The 18,225-nt window shown below is 36.6% G+C and overlaps 2 protein-coding genes across 2 annotated transcripts; one reads left to right on the top strand and one right to left on the bottom strand.

Moving 5' to 3' along the window:
* Window positions 1-423: 423 nt before the first annotated feature.
* On the bottom strand, window positions 424-5,584 carry LOC139137723 (63 kDa sperm flagellar membrane protein-like). Its single transcript, XM_070705971.1, has 4 exons — window positions 5,455-5,584; window positions 4,942-5,135; window positions 2,414-2,539; window positions 424-1,028 (listed from the first exon to the last, which is right to left on the bottom strand). Exons 1-4 carry the CDS (start codon window positions 5,495-5,497, stop codon window positions 759-761), a joined length of 633 nt encoding a protein of 210 aa, XP_070562072.1. The 5' UTR covers window positions 5,498-5,584; the 3' UTR covers window positions 424-758.
* A 2,892-nt stretch (window positions 5,585-8,476) lies between these two features.
* On the top strand, window positions 8,477-18,080 carry LOC139137721 (cell division control protein 42 homolog). Its single transcript, XM_070705969.1, has 6 exons — window positions 8,477-8,614; window positions 11,867-12,041; window positions 13,241-13,313; window positions 14,254-14,363; window positions 15,725-15,922; window positions 16,438-18,080. Exons 2-6 carry the CDS (start codon window positions 11,937-11,939, stop codon window positions 16,525-16,527), a joined length of 576 nt encoding a protein of 191 aa, XP_070562070.1. The 5' UTR covers window positions 8,477-8,614; window positions 11,867-11,936; the 3' UTR covers window positions 16,528-18,080.
* Window positions 18,081-18,225: the final 145 nt, after the last annotated feature.

Below are 18,225 nucleotides of genomic sequence, written 5' to 3'. Positions count from 1 at the left end.
TGCATTGCTGTGGCTGCATTAAAAACTATACACACTCAAACAACAATCTTACTGATTTTGTGTTGTGCAACGGATTGTTATACAAGAATGACACAAATGAGCAACGTCAAAAACACTGTGTATTTTATATCCATCGCCGATGACAATATAAGTCAGGATGGACCCTTGCATTGTGCGTCTACCCTATTGCTAAAAAGTTCTACGGGTAACGTACACTTTGCATACCCTATAGCTATGCATCATGGAACCAGTAAAAGAACGATTGCTCTGATGCAACATTTATCTGGCAAATTCAGCCTGACCCTGTGCCTATCCCATTGTAGATATGTGCCTTGAATCCCATCTGTTACAGTCTGCATGTCAGTGTATTCCAATATAAGCAATAAAAAGGAATCCATTTGGCACAAACTCCTTTTCCAAGATTTTTATGGAAGATTTTTATACATCAAAATTGAATCAAAAGAATATGAGACTTGTATAATGTGTATATCATCCGCATTTAATCAGCTTCATAAATACACATAATGTTGAAAGTTTCGCACACCTAGTCATTACAAGAATACTGTGATTACAGAGGAAATAATCAGCAAAATAAAAAATGCATCATTCATTTCCCCTTCAAGTTATGTCATGTACATTGCTCCGAAGTATTTTTGCTTTTTGCCTGAAAAATTTTCTGCTTAGATCAAGGATAGCATGAAATCAAAATGTTTACAATTTTCTTGTGATATGGGTATCCAAACATGACTTAGTGCGCATTAAAAATGTGAGACCAGGAGTGATATTATGGTGAGTAGAGTGTTTGCAAAGATAGCGCCAACTCCAGCACCAGGTGCATCTAATGCATCATCCCATTCATTTGGTTCATTTACTGTGATGTACCATGGGAAATCATCGTTGCATCCAGGCATATCATGCTGAGAGCAGCAATAGTTGCATACCAAACCTGGGTTTGGAATTTCACCGCCATGACATGTCATGTAGTCATCACTGAACATTTCATATTCCAGATATTCGTAACATTCATCCTGGTAATAAAAGGAAAAAGAATGATTTGATTCGGGTCAATCCTTACAGGAAAGAAACTGACAGGGAGTGATACACGCCAATATGATAAATATGAATACACACATAATGTGCCCAAATCAGGGACATGCATGCGCAAGGATGCATGCCATGGTAAATGAGTATCATCCAAAATAAGGGCCGTCTTGAAGAAACATGAAACATATTTCTGTCCAAATTGTTTCTGAATCAGGATGTTAAGAATCTTAATGTCAATTGCGCAAACCATCTTTGGAAAATTCAAATACAACGGTTGAGGGCACTCCACATGCTTCCAATTTTCTTGACCACATTTGCAGATAAGTGGCACCTTTGCGATCTCCGCAATGCTTTTCAAAAACCATGACAAAAAATGATACCATTTCAGAAAAAACAAAACAAAAACCCACATAACTATGCAGAAGATCGTCTTAAAAGATGAAAATTCAACAACACTGTTCAAGCGCACTTAACCCCAACCTATTGTTTGTAGACTAACACAAATTCATACACTTTGGGGGAAAGTGAAAAGCAGAAAACTTTTATTTTCCAAAAATGTGTGTGTTAACTTTAGAAAAGTTTTTAGTTCTCTGAAAAAATGGAAATTTTAAATTCCACACCCTTTGTTATACTTGCTCTTCAAATGCATCCAAACTGTTCATGTGAATATTATAGGCATTCTGTCATGGATATCTATAGTGGCCAACCATTGATTTTCACTCAGATAGCCATTGCAAAAAACAAGTGCGTCTCTAGTACTGCCTGATGTTCTCTATATGAGTAAACATGGCCGACTTACCATAGATGGAAATGTGCAAATTTGCATTGAACAAATCTGTCGAATGACGTCACCAATCTCGAATGTTAGTGGTGACCGTATCGGAGACTTTCAAGATGTTTAAGGTAGTATGCACCTCGAAAGTGAAAGACTTAAACTTTTGCTCTTACTTTCCTCAAGGAACCTTTCAATCATTCTCTTTCAAAATCAAGAATAAAAATAGGGGGTCACCGTGCAAATTTTGGTACTAGAGAAACAAATTACCCAAGATTTCCGATATTGGAAATTCAAAATTTCCGCCATCCCTGTGTTAACTCGAATTTCGAAAAACTTTGCAGGTGAAAAGTGTTCTTTCACCAAGAGCTTTAAAATGAACCCCCACATGTGGTATATCGGAAGAGAATTGTAAAAGTTTGAGAGTCCGAATGTCTGTGCGTTCTACCTTAACAAGAAGATAACCCATCAGATATTTCTCGAAAGTACATTTAGAATCTAATAAAACTTGATGACGTCATTTATCTGAGATCAGTTCAGACCCTTTGAATCACTTAAATATTTAGAATTTCCTGAAAGTTTAAATGAAGCACATACCACTTCAATGCAGCCCTTTGCTTCTATACGATATCCATTGCCCCTTTCATTGAAGCGAAGTTGTGTCCAGCATGTAGGTGTCTCCTGACCTGTACAATATTCAATATTTGGCGTACCATCACTTGCCTGAAATGTAAAGTGTAGGAGAGAATATTGCGCTATCAAATGCATTCCTCCAATCATAATAACATCGATAGACATTATCGAAAATGTATAAAAGAAATTCGGTCCCCCTTGCTTTTATTAAGGACTGCCAACCATCGATGTTCACTTTTGGTTCGACTTTATAACAAACTTTCATCACGGCTAGAATGGCACGACTCGTATCGTGAGTTTTCTGAAAAGGCCGACAATACACGCGTCACCAGCCACGCGAATTGTCATATGTTTTATCGCGAGACAATGTTTAATGCGCCATGAAGGTATTTGATTCATGCCAGGGCTCGAAATTAGCGGTAGTCCCGCGTCCACAGACTACCAACTTTTCCCTGGGGCTACCAAAATCCATGAAATGGTAGCCAACGTGGACTACCAGAGCCAAAATCAGAACTTGAAACTTGGCATGCGATGTCCGTCACTTTGGGATGAGCTGAATGTAGTCAAACCTAGCTAGCTAGCTGGATACAGAAAGGCCAGACTATGACTTTGTCATGCAAATTGCAAAGACAACAGCGCAGTGGAATTTTGCAACAATGATTCAATATCTGAAATGATGTACTTGGTTGACAGGCACAGGAAATTATGGCCAATGAAAATGCATTTTCACTACATTTAGATCATAATGTATCAATCACAGTTACACGGAAATTATTGTCTCCTCCCCTGCACAGAAATCATATGCTGTATTCTAGCCATGCTACGCTACAGTGTATGTCTCATTGACTGAGAGAAAGTCATTGTCATGGCGACTGTCAAAATTTGCATACAACTCTGAGTATGAAACGGATTGTCAATACGTCACCAAACTTTTGAGTGTCAATGCTGTCAAATTCATACTACTGTTTTCCTTTGGGTATTAAGGTTCCAAGACAAGAATTTGACCTTTTTAATCTAACAATTCTCTAACGGTTAATAAGCTCAGAACCCTGTAAAGTATACATTTTCTGAAAGCCTAGATATAGGGGAACATTTTGCGAAGCACAGTGTCTCCATTGTTTACATAACTATCACGTGACACGGTAATTTGCATAACCTTTCAAAAATCGGTTTTTCCTATGTTTTGTCTCAATACTTCAAAATATCTGACTCAAACTTGCTGGAATGTAAGCTGTCACAACGCTCTTCCAAGTGTGTCTCAGATTTTTATATCTTGCTTAGTTTTTTTGGAGCACAATTTTAAAGAAATCAACTACGCTTAAATTCACTGCTCTGGAAGTTTTTCTGGCATAAAACTGTTGTAGAAGGTTTAAAAAATTCTGAGACATAATTTTGAAGACCCTTTGACAACTTGCACTCACACAAATTTCAGCCACATATCTCAAAGCATTGAAACAAAACATAGGGAAAACCGATTTTTGAAAGGTTATGCAAATTACCTGTCACGTGATAGTTATGTAAACAATGGTGTGACTATGTTAACCAAACTGTTTCCCTATATCTAGGCTTCCCGAAAATATACAATTTACGGGGGTTCTGAGCTTTTTAAACACTAGAGAATTGTTGGTTTAAAATGGTCAATTTCTTGTCTTGGAATCTTAAAGGTGTGCAAGTATTTACATCAAATGAATAGAAAATTCACATTGGGCAGAGTCTTGAAAAATAGGTCTTTTCTTGCCTGGTTAAGGGTAAAATATCCCTGAACTATGAAATGCATGGGCTACCAGCCATTGTCACTGGGCTACCAACTTCAGAAAATGGTAGCCCAAGTGGACTACCAGGGGAAAAAGTTAATTTCGAGCCCTGCATGCGATGTAGAAGTGTAATAAGACGGTTCTTCAAATGTGGGTGCTGCTGCTGATCATCATCGTCGTCACCATCATCATCATCATCATCATCATCATCATCATCATCATCATCATCATCATCATCATCATCGTTATCATTATCATCATCGTCACCATCATCGTTATCATCATCATCATCATCATCAACGACATCATCTTCATCATCATCATCATCATCATCATCATCATCATCATCATCATCATCATCACCATCATCATCATCATCATCATCATCATCATCATCATCATTATCATCATCATCACCATCATCGTCACCATCATCATCATCATCATCATCATCATCATCATCATCATCGTTATCATTATCATCATCGTCACCATCATCGTTATCATCATCATCATCATCATCAACGACATCATCTTCATCATCATCGTCACCATCATCATCATCATCGTCACCATCATCAACGACAACAACATCCTTATTATCATCATCATCATCATCATCATCATCATCACAATCATGATCAACAACAACAACAACAACAACAACAACAACAACAACAACAACAACAACACGAAGTACGATACCAAAGCACCAGATTAAAACAAACTATAACTTACGGTGTTACATTCGGCATTGTCAGTTTCAAACTCACAAACGTGACACCATGCTGGTTCTGGTGTTCCGGTTTGTCCGTAAGTGGTTGCTTCTTCCGTTACTACTGTCATACCACTGTCCGTACCTGCAGTACCCGCTGTTGCCGTACCCCCGGTGACTTGCGCAAATGCTCCATAATTGACTGAGCCTTGCAAACCTGGCCGGGGTACAAAGAAATGTTCCTAATGCATGCAATTTTACAACTTATTAAGCTAATAAGACAGTTGCAGATCCAACAAATTGTGAAAGTATGCAGTGAAATTCAAATTCCTATATGATAATGAAGAGTGTGGCTGTCATCTGTTTGAAGGACCAAATTGGAAAATAGAATAATATCCGACACGTAAATTATCGATGCATTTGCTCTTTAGCGAGGCCGTTTGGTAATTTAGCATTGTTCACCGTTCAGATTCAGCAGATAAAACTTATTGGAAACCACACACTGCCCAGACGAGAAAGTCATGAGATTTACTCACAGGCAGTCAGAAATAGTCCCACGATGACGATATGTGGTGCCATTTCGTTGCCTATGATGTTTACTACTCCCAGTAATGTGCAACGATCTTCATGAATATTTTCCTTCCTGACGCTAACACTGGAAGAATGCGTTCGAAATACGTTGAACACAGAACCATTGGAAATCCGATTGTTCCATATCTCGCCCAACCACGTGGCGGCACGCGATATCCGAATGTGTGACGCGTTCGCGGATATATGTAAATGATAACGAACATCATATCTTGTAATGAGAATATGTGAACTTTCTGAAGGCTTTCTAAACTTTTGCCAAGTCATATTTGACTTTCTCTTGTGCAGTTTTTGTTTTGGCTGCTCCTGTAGAAATTTTGAGCAGGGGCGATATGGCCTGTATAGCGTTAGAATTAACACGATTGGAACTAATTTGGGATAATTGGATTTTCATATTTTTCAAATTTCTCAAAAGTGTTAGGTGTCGTAAATCTGAATGTTGCAATATTACAAATTACTCATAAAAACAAGTGTGTAATGTAAAAAGAAAAGCAGATGAGATCGCATTTGAAGATTAAATGGGGATTACTTCACCATTAACTATCCCAAATTAGTTCCAATCGTGATAATTAGGCCTATGTTCTCGAATTTTAGTAGGCCTACTAAAGTTTTAGAAATCACTTAAAATAAATGCTTTACTTGTCAAAATGGAACTTATTTTATTTTATTTCATTATGTAGCCTACCGTATTTTGTTTTATTTTGACGAACAAGGCAATATTTGTCAGACACCAAATTGTCGAAATCTCAATAAGACCACAGTCATCACGGACTGTGTTGAAAGTAATTTATGCGTACACCCAATGTTGTCCCCTATTATCGACATGTTCCCGTCCCTCAAACAAGCTTAAGTACAAGTTCACAGTTACCGATACCAAAAGGTAAACCAATACATCTATGTTTAGAGAACGTGCTTCATGGTTAATTTTAAATTTCTGAAAAGGATATCTCGTCCTGGAACCTTTTTATGTATGCAAAGCTAGCTAAAGCAATTATTGAAAGAAATGAGAAAGTTGATTATCAATATGTAATCCCATTGTGTCGATCTGTAGGCCTATACTGTTTTGATTCATAAGATGATCTAATCATCTGATGTACTCTACAGACGCATGGCACGAAGGATTCCATGTGGCATCGTAAACTTGCCTTGTAATTAGGGAGTGTCCAGATTGTACGGGGGGTTCAGGGTCGCATCAATGTAATACATGAGAAATTAGGGGGTCGCAAAAACACGGAGTCTTTTGGAGCTAAAAAAAATAAATCATAACAAAACCACCTTAATCCTGCCACTTCTCAAAGTAATCTGTCTTCGTAAATGTTCAATGTCACTAGTACTATTACTGTAATCGGAAATGCTTTCTTATTTTTCACTTTCGCTGCTGCTATCGTTCTCAAGAATTACTATAACAGCCTCATCAGAGTCAGTTCTCTCTGTTTCTTACCATCTATGATTTTAAAATAAGGATAATAAGGTTTAGGCCTAATGGAGAATATGGACAATGGTTTGGTTTCCCAAACGTCATAGTGAGTCTGTACATAACGACGGAAATCGATCATGAACATGATGTCAAAATACTCAAACTTCATAATGAGGGCCTGTCCGATGAAAGTTGATGAGGATTATAGATGATTGGATTAGGTTTCAGCTTGAGTATACTAATAATCAGGGGCATCATAGCTCAGATGTGTAATCCGTAACGCAGTGGAATTTTGAAGTTTGAGCGATAGTTGATCGGGGAAAGTCTGGACTTTCAGTGGTCGTACTGATAGTATCTGTAGTATACAGACTGTTCGATGAGATGGGTATACTGGCCGGGCTAAGTATTTTACTTATTTCTGCAAATTTAGGGCGATCGCGATTTGTTGATACGCCCTATTTCGTGAGATTCTAGTTTGCAACTTTGATGATTAAAATATTAGTCTTCAATAACTTTCCGAAAAATCTGTGTTTTTGTTGAACAGTTTAGCGACGTCATGTTGAATTTATATGCATATCATGGTCTATCCCCTTGTTGTTCACTATGACTCTCAGTCGGCCTAAACCTGCGACGGGACAAAGGTCTTTCACCTTTTTTTTCATGAAAATATCCATGTGCTATGGGAAAAACAAGGATTCTGCATGATCATGGTATCATAAATTTTTGCCATAATTGAGGGCCCTAGAAAATCACCTTGAACAGGGACCCCCCCCCCCTCCTGAAGTAAACTCTAGTCACTTCCCTTGTAGTACTTCCTTAGAACTGTTCCAGATGAAATTATTGGATGAATGAAGCATGCATGAAGCATCTGTACTCAACTATGATGAGTCTTGGCTCATATCAATCACAGTGAAATTACGACCATAGCGTTACACGGTCTAGCCAGCCACTCTAGGCCTATATATGTGATTATACGACCATGACGCTTTACAAACCAAAATTTACTTTGAAAGTTTCACTGTTCGTTCCTTGGCACACTTGCAATTTGTACCGTATGAAAGAGCAAGCGAGAAATCGCTAAAACGCCTGTCCAAACAAGTCTGTTCGATGACAAGACTCAATTAATATGGCTCAGAAAGATCCCTCAGCGAGTGATAAATAAGACAAAAGCAATAAATCTAAAAATCCAACATAGAAAGTTTAGCGCTTTAATCTATACTGATTGGGAACAATCGTATACACAGTAAAGAGTCCAAGTAAAAACTTAGTTTTAAGTAAAAAATTACTAGGCCTTTCATTTTTGCGTCAGCCATGTCGCCGCAAAACTCTGAGTTTTCGAAAACTCAAAGGATATATCAATCTACACATACTCAATAATTAAAAAAAAAATTATACCCTAAACATATCCCTCGTAAGCAGGAACCATTTTTGCGGATAAACAGATGTATATCGTCAATCATATAAACTTACAGAACTGTGCACTGAAAAATTGAAACAGCTCCACTGTTTTACAGCAACCGAACCCGTGGGTTTTGAGCTGGGGAAACCCGTCTAATGCCAACGCCCAGCAATACATCGGAAAACGGTCGAGTGTCATGGCGGACGGACATAACTGATATAGGAAAAAAAGGACCAGAATTTTAAAAGCAGAATTTGACTTGTTGATCACCTATTTTATATTTGAATAGCAGGTAAGTTCCAGGCTGTCATATTGAAGTATCCAAAGTTAATATTGATGTATTTGAAAACGTTGATATTGTTTTATTTGTGAATTTACTGACGCTGTCGTGATAACGAACCTCCCGAACTCGGACTCTAAACTTGGCAATACTTCATTGAAATAATACTTTCTTGGGTAACTTTATAAACCTATCTTCGATGTAGAGACTCGTACTAAGTCTTTGTGGTGACATGTGTTGGCACCTTGGCCTAATTATAAGAATTAATTCAAGTGTTCAACGTCGTCTTCTACAAAACTGCTGTCACAAAGTGTTAGGAAATCACGATGACTGAGAAGGACACAGTGCAGGCTGACGACAGTAATGTCCCACATTCAATGAATCGAACACAACAGACGAGTACAGTTATAAGCTCCGGTATTATTATAACAGTATTTATTGTCGAGTAGAAACATATAAAATATTTTCTGAAATATTGAGAAATTGCGTCAAACAGAAATAGCTCTGACATGATGTAGACAAGTCGGGTGTGTTCGTAAAGGCGCATTACTTCCTGGTTTGTTTACGTGCAAACTTATACGATAGCAGAGGATAATGGGGCGGGGTGCCATTTCACTCGCACTTCCCGATTTAAGATCTGCAAGACTTGGATGAAATATTTAAGTTGTACTAAAATCTACTTTGGTGCTCTTTCTCAAATATACCCCGACCATTGCACATAGAAGCGGAAGATTCAGTAAGCACCACTCGCTTGTGACGAACATATAACACAAACCTCTTGATTCAATGTTTTTGAGAAATGCACATGCACCATTTTACAGATATGTGAATTACAGTGACAAGCAAAACAGTGTGTTTTGCAGATATGATATATATTATATACGTAGTGGAGTACACTACCTATTGCATGTTGATGGTAATATTTCTTCATAATTGTCTTGGACAAGGTCACCATTTCAGATAACTTTATGCACTTCTGTCTTCCACATTGCAGAAATTTACTCAACATTCATCTATGGGATGTATGTACACCAAAGTACACTCAGAAATTCTCACTGACTTTTCATGTTTGCATGATGAGTCAACGGGCTGTGTCTTATTTAAATATGGTCTTCCTATGTTCACACAGACAATACACTAACCAGTAATACCAATAAAATTGGAAGCAAGCAGTATGAATGAATGAATGAACATTTAAAAATTCTTGATTCAAAAGGGATATCATCTCCCATCCTTCTCAGTGTTCATGTTGTTCAATCACATACAAAAACACAAATGGTGGACATACTGACTGTTAAGATGCCCTTGAATTAATAGTTTAGTGTGTGTGTATTTTTCAAGATTTGGCAAATAATTACATGACAAACCATTTAGGTATGTCATCTATAATCACTGATGGTGTAGCCTGAATGCTGAAATGCCAGGCTTGTGTGTGCAACACATGAGAAAAGCCTTCCAGAAATTACTGTTGTCAGGAAGTAAAAAATTTGAATATTTATTAACAGTGACATCATCAGGTCGACAGTGACTGACATCAATTGTTGTATGATATAAATGTGTTTGTTAATTCATTGTAATTAGCCATATCCCCTGGGTAGTGTCAAAAGTCCAGTAAAGGATAAAAGCTATTCAAGTTTTTGACCCAAACCACCTCATTTCTTGTGATATGCTGTGTATCAGTTTTATTACCAAGCATTTTTACTTCTCTATGACATTTTTATAGAAACTTTTATCAAAAGCCCCTTCTCAATCCCTAGTTCTTTCATTAGGTCGTGTTAACAGTGGCTGTTTACATGGTGTCAGTCAATTACTTCCCCTTGAAAATTTTATAAATTTCGTTAGTTTTTACACAGAGCGTGTAAACAACAGCTGCAGCTTAAAAAACATCAGAAGTACTCAATCATTGATACTGTTACAATTATACACTCTAATGATACCATACATGTACGGAATGTCTGTGCCTGGAACAAACAATTTTAAAGTAGGCTTGCTGATAATGTTTCTGATGAATGCAGCAGAGCTTTGTGTCATTAGTAAGTTTCCCTAAACTTGGAACTCATGGATTATATGGAATCCAGACCTCTCCGCACTGTTGTGTCTGAACTGATTTAGTTCAAACTTTGTGCGAGGGTACATGTAGTGACGTAGACACAATAATTTGTTTTATAGGTGCAATGGGGGATCCTCCCATCGTTGGTTTGAAAGTCAGTCGGTGCTTGAACAGTCAAGTTAGACATCCCAGAGTTTCTCACTATGTCCCTGTTTGTCCCTAAGCTGACAATAATTTTTAAATTTATTGGATAAATGAAAGTTGATGAGCTGAAAATACTTGCTGAATTTAAAAAATGATAAACATTTAATTTGTTGATTATGAAGGCAATCTGTAATGGAGCTAAGCAGAAAGTATTACGAAGACTGCAAACTTTTAGTTTTGGATAGTTTGCCAATCACATACACCTGGTTTCATAACATTGGAAAATTCTGTGAGAAATGTGCAGTTTTTAGAGAGTGTACTTTATATACAAACATGGCAATGAAAACCAATAAGACGTGATGTCATGTTCCATATATTGCATTTTTAACAAAGACTTGAATATCTGAAGGCCCCTGAAATCATTGATACTGTACACATGATTTTTACTGACTAAATCTTCTATAGTATGCTTGCTAAGTCGGTGAAATATGTATAGATTTGTCTTAATGCTGTGTTTTACAGAATTGGCAGATGATAAGTGACACTGCCTGGCAGGATAAGAGTTAAAAACAGTGATCATCTACATATATTATCAAATAATTGTTACCCTATGTCTGTGTAAAAACACCAAACATGTTTGTAAAGGTACAGATATGTTGACACTCCTGTCTAATGACACACTGTGGACAATATTTTGCATTGATATGAATAAAACACATAAAAGTATTGTGCGCTAAATTATCATTGATAGCAGTAGAAAAGTTTCACTAGTTGTGTATGGTTACATGTGTAGTATGAGTCATTCTATTGTTATTGTCAAACCTGTATGCAAACAGCTAACACCCTTAACAGTGATAGACTCTATAGAACCCTTGCTATATTCTATTTATAGAATAACAAACCGTTACTATAAATAGAATTGTAAAACTCTTTGATAAAAGTGTCTTCCTTTCTTAGATGTCATTTCTTTAATGTATGTCTCTTGACACTGACTTCTCATTTTTGAAGACCCAAATATTTTCTTGCATTTGTGATGATTTTCTGTATTTATTTTTTCTACAATTCTTTAGGTCAAAAGTTTGTACTGTGGTACTGTTTGGAGTTGTTACAGCGTTACTTCAACCAGAATAGCATCGAGCTATGCAGACTATAAAGTGTGTTGTTGTTGGTGACGGCGCCGTTGGTAAAACATGTCTTCTGATTTCATACACAACAAATAAATTTCCATCAGAATATGTGCCAACGGTAAGTCATTATATGTTTAATTTTACATTACTGTAAATTGTTTACTGCCTACATGTCTGTTATATAAACCATTCGTTGCATGTATCAGAGTTAGTGAATATTGAGAGATTTTGAAAATTCTTCTTTGTGTATGAGAAATAAGTTTAGTATGTGTGCCTTGTGGGATATTCTTTGTGAATATGTCGTCACCTGGTTTCACTTTCAAGTGTTGTAATAGGTCACAGTATACTTCATTGTCTATGCTTTCATTAATCCCAGTTCTGTATCCGCTCACCAGAGACTTTATCTGTTTTCACATACTGCAATGCTTTTCCTTAAATGTCTTTGGTGAGCTTTGATCACTTCCGTCATGAATCTTGAGTGAAATTCTCAGATCATAGCTTCTAATCTTCCATACAAACAACTTCACTCATAAAGCTTTTGGATAAACAAATATCTAAAATACACGTCTTCATATTAATGCAAATAAGTGATAATTGTTCAAGAGTGCAGCAAAGGGATTAGAATAGTGAATATCAGGCCTTATTGATTTGCTTCCATATCTTACATTGGCTGTTCCTCTACTAATTTTCACCTTATAAACAATTGTGGTGTTTCTTGATCATTTGGAAGTAAGGTTTTTCAGGTTCTTCTGTAGTTGACACACAAATTGTGTTCTATTGACGTCCTTCCATGCACCCCTCTCAGATAGGGCTCTTCAAAAACCCATGCTTAAGCAGCTGTACCTTCCAATACAGAGACCTATAAAAGAAATACTTTTACAAACTGAGAGGCATAGTCAATAATAGTCTACACTGTTCAACCATCGTGGCATTATGACATACTTCTCACAATGCTATATCTGATTTCCCAATCAGTGCATTTGGTGGTATTCTTTTAAGTGGCATGATCTATCACTGATATTAGAAACAATCTATTGTTCATCAGCTTTTGTTTAGCTGTTTGTTATGTGAAATTAGAAATGAAGTTGAAATTCTTTCTAACCTATTTACACCGTTATTTGTGCCTTGTTGTCAACCTGTCTTTTTAACTACCGCGGCACTCCTCATTTATAATGTGCCAAAAGCTATAATAAGCTGAAAGCTAAGAGATATACCAGTAGGTATATAGTTATTTTGTTTTGTTATCAGTAAATATCATTATCATATTGTTACTCTGATTATTTTCTAATGGTGATGAAATCTTGTCATTGTACTTAGGTGTTTGACAACTATGCGGTGACAGTAATGATTGGTGGAGAACCATACACATTGGGTTTATTTGATACAGCTGGTAAGCTATTTAATGCCTGTAATGTTGATTATGTCCCGCCAGTTTCAGAAATAACTCTAGGTAAATTTCTGTTCAAGCACTTGTTCAAAATCACAACGTCCATCCAATACCCTGGACAATGCGTCGTTTACTTTTGTAATTCAGGCGTTGAATTCTTTGCAGTGTGTAATTCTAGATTCCATCAACCATATTGCTTGGTTTTTCCCAAACCCACTGTAAGCAGTGCTGATTTTTGATCTAATTACTGTGTATTGGGGATGTACAGGTTAAGAAGAGACTCATGTCAGAAATAGTGCTATTGATACTTTCACATCAGTTTTTTTTTTCACTTTATTCAAATTTCCTTGATGCAATCAAAATCTTGCGGGGAAATGACATATCTGTATGTTCATTGTCATCTTAGACTTGTAGTGAAGTTTTGGCTGCATTCAATGTATTGGGAATAATATTGCTTTGGTAGTTCATTTGAATCTGTTTTTATATCAATGACAATTCAAAAAATAGTAAATACAGTTTCAGCATTTCAAAATTGTACATCAGTATGGAGATTATGCATTGAATTGAAGATTTATCAAATGTAATAAAACTTGTGAAAATAGTTGGATTATCAAGTAAGTTCATAGAAAATTTGGCATACTTTCAATGAAATTCATTTTGGTATTCATGACCAATTTGGAGAGATCAGCATAATTTTGTTAGTTTCTTCTTATTATAAGGAATGACTAGTCAGGGGGAATATCTCTGCCATACTATGCACACATTGATTACCATCAGAATTCTATTGCCCAAAACTGCTGATAAGTTGTCATGTAGTTTTGACAACATCCCATAAATGGAAAAACACAAAATTTTGGAGAATTGCTGTAGACGTAATTAATTTGAAAGATGAAGGATGAAGGCCTTTATGATATTCAATTGTTGTGGATGTTATTTGTATCAGGTCAAGAAGATTACGACAGATTACGACCCTTAAGCTATCCACAGACAGATGTCTTCCTTGTGTGTTTTTCTGTTGTTTCACCATCATCTTTTGAAAATGTCAAAGAAAAGGTAAGATTGTTTTGACAGATGATGTTCAGCCATCATGACCTGTAAAGAATCATGTGATGTGTACCTGTGATATTTTCCTTATGCAAGTGTTACTATGGATATTGTTTACCAGATTTGTTTTGGTAAAATAGTAGCTTTATGGGAATTTATGTTTTAGAGTGAAGATGGTACAGGACAAATCAAGGCTATATGACTTGTTGTATCATAGAGACAAAGTTGTTTTTTTCTTCATTGCATTTCTATATCATAAAACTCCCTCAAATCAACCATAAACTTTATGAATGTCATGAAACACCTCAATTCAGTCCTGGATTTCATGAATTAAACAGGCAGTTACAGGATCATGGTGTACAATAGGGGGATTACTGATGACGCAGCCATTTGCACACACTGGGCGGAGTTTTTGAATTCTCATAGCATCTGACCGTATGATAAATTTGAATAATCATGATGGGCACTTTTGTGACATATGAAAAGAGGGGTCAAATGGTCATACAGGGAAAACGTGTCGAACATATGCGTTCCCCGACAAAAACGGAACATTTTGTCATTTTATTTTCAACTCAAGTTTAGTCGCTATATATTCACAGACATCATATCCAAAATTCAATGACAATCAACGCCTGAAACATGACAAAATTATGGGACTCTGAGACCAAATACAGCACATCCAATCAGTAGCGTTGCTTATTTATATTTGTGTAGATTTATGATAATCCGGCTTTTATAGGGGAAGTTCCTATTTAAAGTGATTGTAATCATGTATGATATTAATGTTAAACCGATCCATTGTCCTACAAAGTTTAATTTTATAGAGCCTTTGGTTTGAGCTGTGACATCTCCAAAAGTCAAAAACTGTTATGTATTTTGATATTTGAAAAAATCCATATTGACACTTGACAGGCATTAAACAGCGACACTAAATCAAATGTAACTTATTAAGATTACTTAAGATGCAAGTTCAAAGATAATGCATAGTTTCAGTTATTGTGAACTGTAACTTTGGAGATATCATGAACTCTGGAAAACAAAACATTTGACAAACTCCAGCTTTGTAGAAAAAGGATAAAACAGAGCTGTAGACAGTGTAGACCCTAAGCGTGTGAAAGTAGTGGGTACTGTAACGTCATCAGCATATATTTCTTATTGTAATCATGCCACAACTTGCTGTTTCTGGTACTTGTGTACGTACAACATCTTACAATGCTGTGACCAATAGAGTCTTGACTTTTCAAATGGAAATTAACAAAAATGATGTACAAATACAGCAACTTTGTTCTTTTGACTTCAACTATTTTAAGATCATAAATCATTGATAGGACTTTAAAACTCATATGAATTTGTCTTTGTCCTGTGCACAGTGGGTACCTGAAATAACTCATCACTGTCCCAAAACACCGTTTCTGCTGGTTGGAACACAAGTTGATCTGCGTGATGATGCACCCACAGTTGAAAAGCTGGCAAAGAATAAACAGAAACCAATCTCTCCGGAGCAAGCAGAGAAACTAGCCAAAGAATTAAAAGCTGTCAAATATGTTGAATGTTCAGCACTTACACAGGTAAGCAGGCATAAAAGAGGAAAAATCTTCCCCATTATCTTTTAAATAATGGTGAAATGTATTTAGATCGGGGCTGTATCAGTAGAGATTGTATATGTCAGAATTTATTCATGGCGTCATCTCATCTACTTGGACTTCAAAACATCCGTAAAAAAAAATGGGAACATATTTTTGCAGAAGTACAGTTCTTCAACATTTTGTCCACAAGCTTCCAGTGGATGTGTGAGTTTCTAATGTGAGCAGACTTGGTTTCCCAAACAAACTGTTGTTGGCAGATATATATCCCAAGCCACTAGGCTGTGTTTATGTCATGTGGTCACATGCATGTACTTGCCACCCAAAACAGTGTTACCCCTTCACTGCCACACTATGGTAGAGCCTTATTGTCGTCTATTAGTGAATAGGACCTCAGTACTAGCAAATGGGATGTGTAAGAGTTACAAGACATATTAATCACAAGTAGACCATATGGGTTGGCAACCAGCTTAATCTCTCTCGTTTTTCTCATACTACAGAAAGGACTAAAGAATGTTTTTGATGAAGCAATTCTAGCAGCGCTGGAGCCCCCAGAACAACCCAAGAAAAAGAAATGTCTGATATTGTAAATGGAAACTCTGGATAGTGACTCAGTAGCAGTTATTTTGTGGCAGTGCAAGATTGGTTTATGCATGATGTCGTTTCTCCCATGTATCAACCTGGTAACAGATGTAACTTTGCTATAGTGTTACTCTATCCAAAAACAAAAACTTCTAAGTTATATTTGCAGGAATATACAACAATGTTATGAATTTTACCAGTTGACCCTGGTATCAAATATATCAAAATCATTATTTTGCATACAGTCAGTTTATACTCTAATCTAGCCCTTTTCTCTTATTTTATAAGTCTTGTAAGTCCATTTGACAAGTGTCTTGACCCTTTCTTCTGTCAGTTCACATTTAGACAAGTGTCTTGACTCTCTGTCAGTTCACCTTTTGACAAGTGTCTTGACCCTGTCTTCTGTCAGTTCACATTTTGACAAGTGTCTTGACCCTCTGTCAGTTCACCTTTTGACTAGTATATTTGGAAAATGACTGCAAAGTGACTGCAGCGATGGAAGAGCGTTGGTCTGTGGACGTTATAAACAGGGAAGTCTGCATATTTCAAACTGAGTTAAAAAAGGCATACTTAGATAAAGTCTGTGTTTGAAGTGTCCCAGGTTGATGTAGTGATCTCTCTTTGTGACTGTGATTTGCACAGTACTTGAAAAGCATTCTATGAGTTTCAGTCTCCAGGGATACAAACATTCTGCAGGTGCTCCACAAGTTTTGTACGTAGCTGTACCAAGATACAGTGTGTCATGCCGACTTGTCTGGCGTCATTGATTTTCCACTGTGTTTTATTTTTGAAAATCAGAAAGGGATGCTTAGAGGTAGATAATCAGTTAATAATTACGTAGAATTCAATGTCTTGTAGTGTAACCAGACACATTGTGCAGTATTTAAAATAGAGAGAGATGTCAATTACTGACTTGTACTTAGTTTTTATGAATGAACAGTCAAATGTTGGATTTCCATATTTGTCCTACCTTTTCATTCCTAGAACCAGGGGTCAGAGGTCAGCAGTCAGCTTTCATAACATGAAGAAATTTACAGACTTGTGGGTTATTAAAGAAAACTTTTGCTAAATTTTTCAAATAGCGTATACTCCAATGTATCTAAGGTAACTTGGAAAAAAGCTGCTTTAAAAAAATGGTGTTCTTTTTGGTGTAGTCTTCAGTTTAGTATTTTCTCTTGTACATATCTGTTTGTTTTGGTTAAAAATATAAGCTTCTGGAACTCGCACAAGTGTATGAAAGTAATGTGTGCCTTTCAATTGCTTCCAGCAGCACTCATCTAGATCAACTAGATGGTTGTGTCTTTCCAGTTAAAAAAGGCATTTTATATCCGGTACTCAATTTCACCGTTGACTAATTTGAACTATGGTTGTGTATTTGAAAAATGAAAAAGGCACATTCAAAAATGTGAAAATATACTTGCATTACAATTGATAGGGATGAAGGTTGTAGCTTGTTAACTAGTTACCATGGGAACTGATAACACTTGCTGATTGAGCGATTAGTGAAATGTAATAAAAATGATATGCAGTCAGCGTCAGCAAGTTTGCTGAGATCAGGGAACATTGTGAAATTATGTAGGTCATTTCCCCCACACTCATCATGACCTGAGTTCAATTAGTCTAGAACATTCTCAAGGTCACTGCCCTTGATGACCTCACAACCTTGAATTCAATTAGTCATGTTTGGAATGTTCTGGAAAGTTGAT

The sequence above is a fragment of the Ptychodera flava genome, chromosome 7 (genome assembly GCF_041260155.1).
Source record: "Ptychodera flava strain L36383 chromosome 7, AS_Pfla_20210202, whole genome shotgun sequence".
In the NCBI taxonomy this organism is placed as follows: domain Eukaryota; kingdom Metazoa; phylum Hemichordata; class Enteropneusta; family Ptychoderidae; genus Ptychodera; species Ptychodera flava.
The sequence above is the reverse complement of the archived record's forward strand: the minus strand, read 5'-3'. Positions and strand labels throughout refer to the sequence as shown.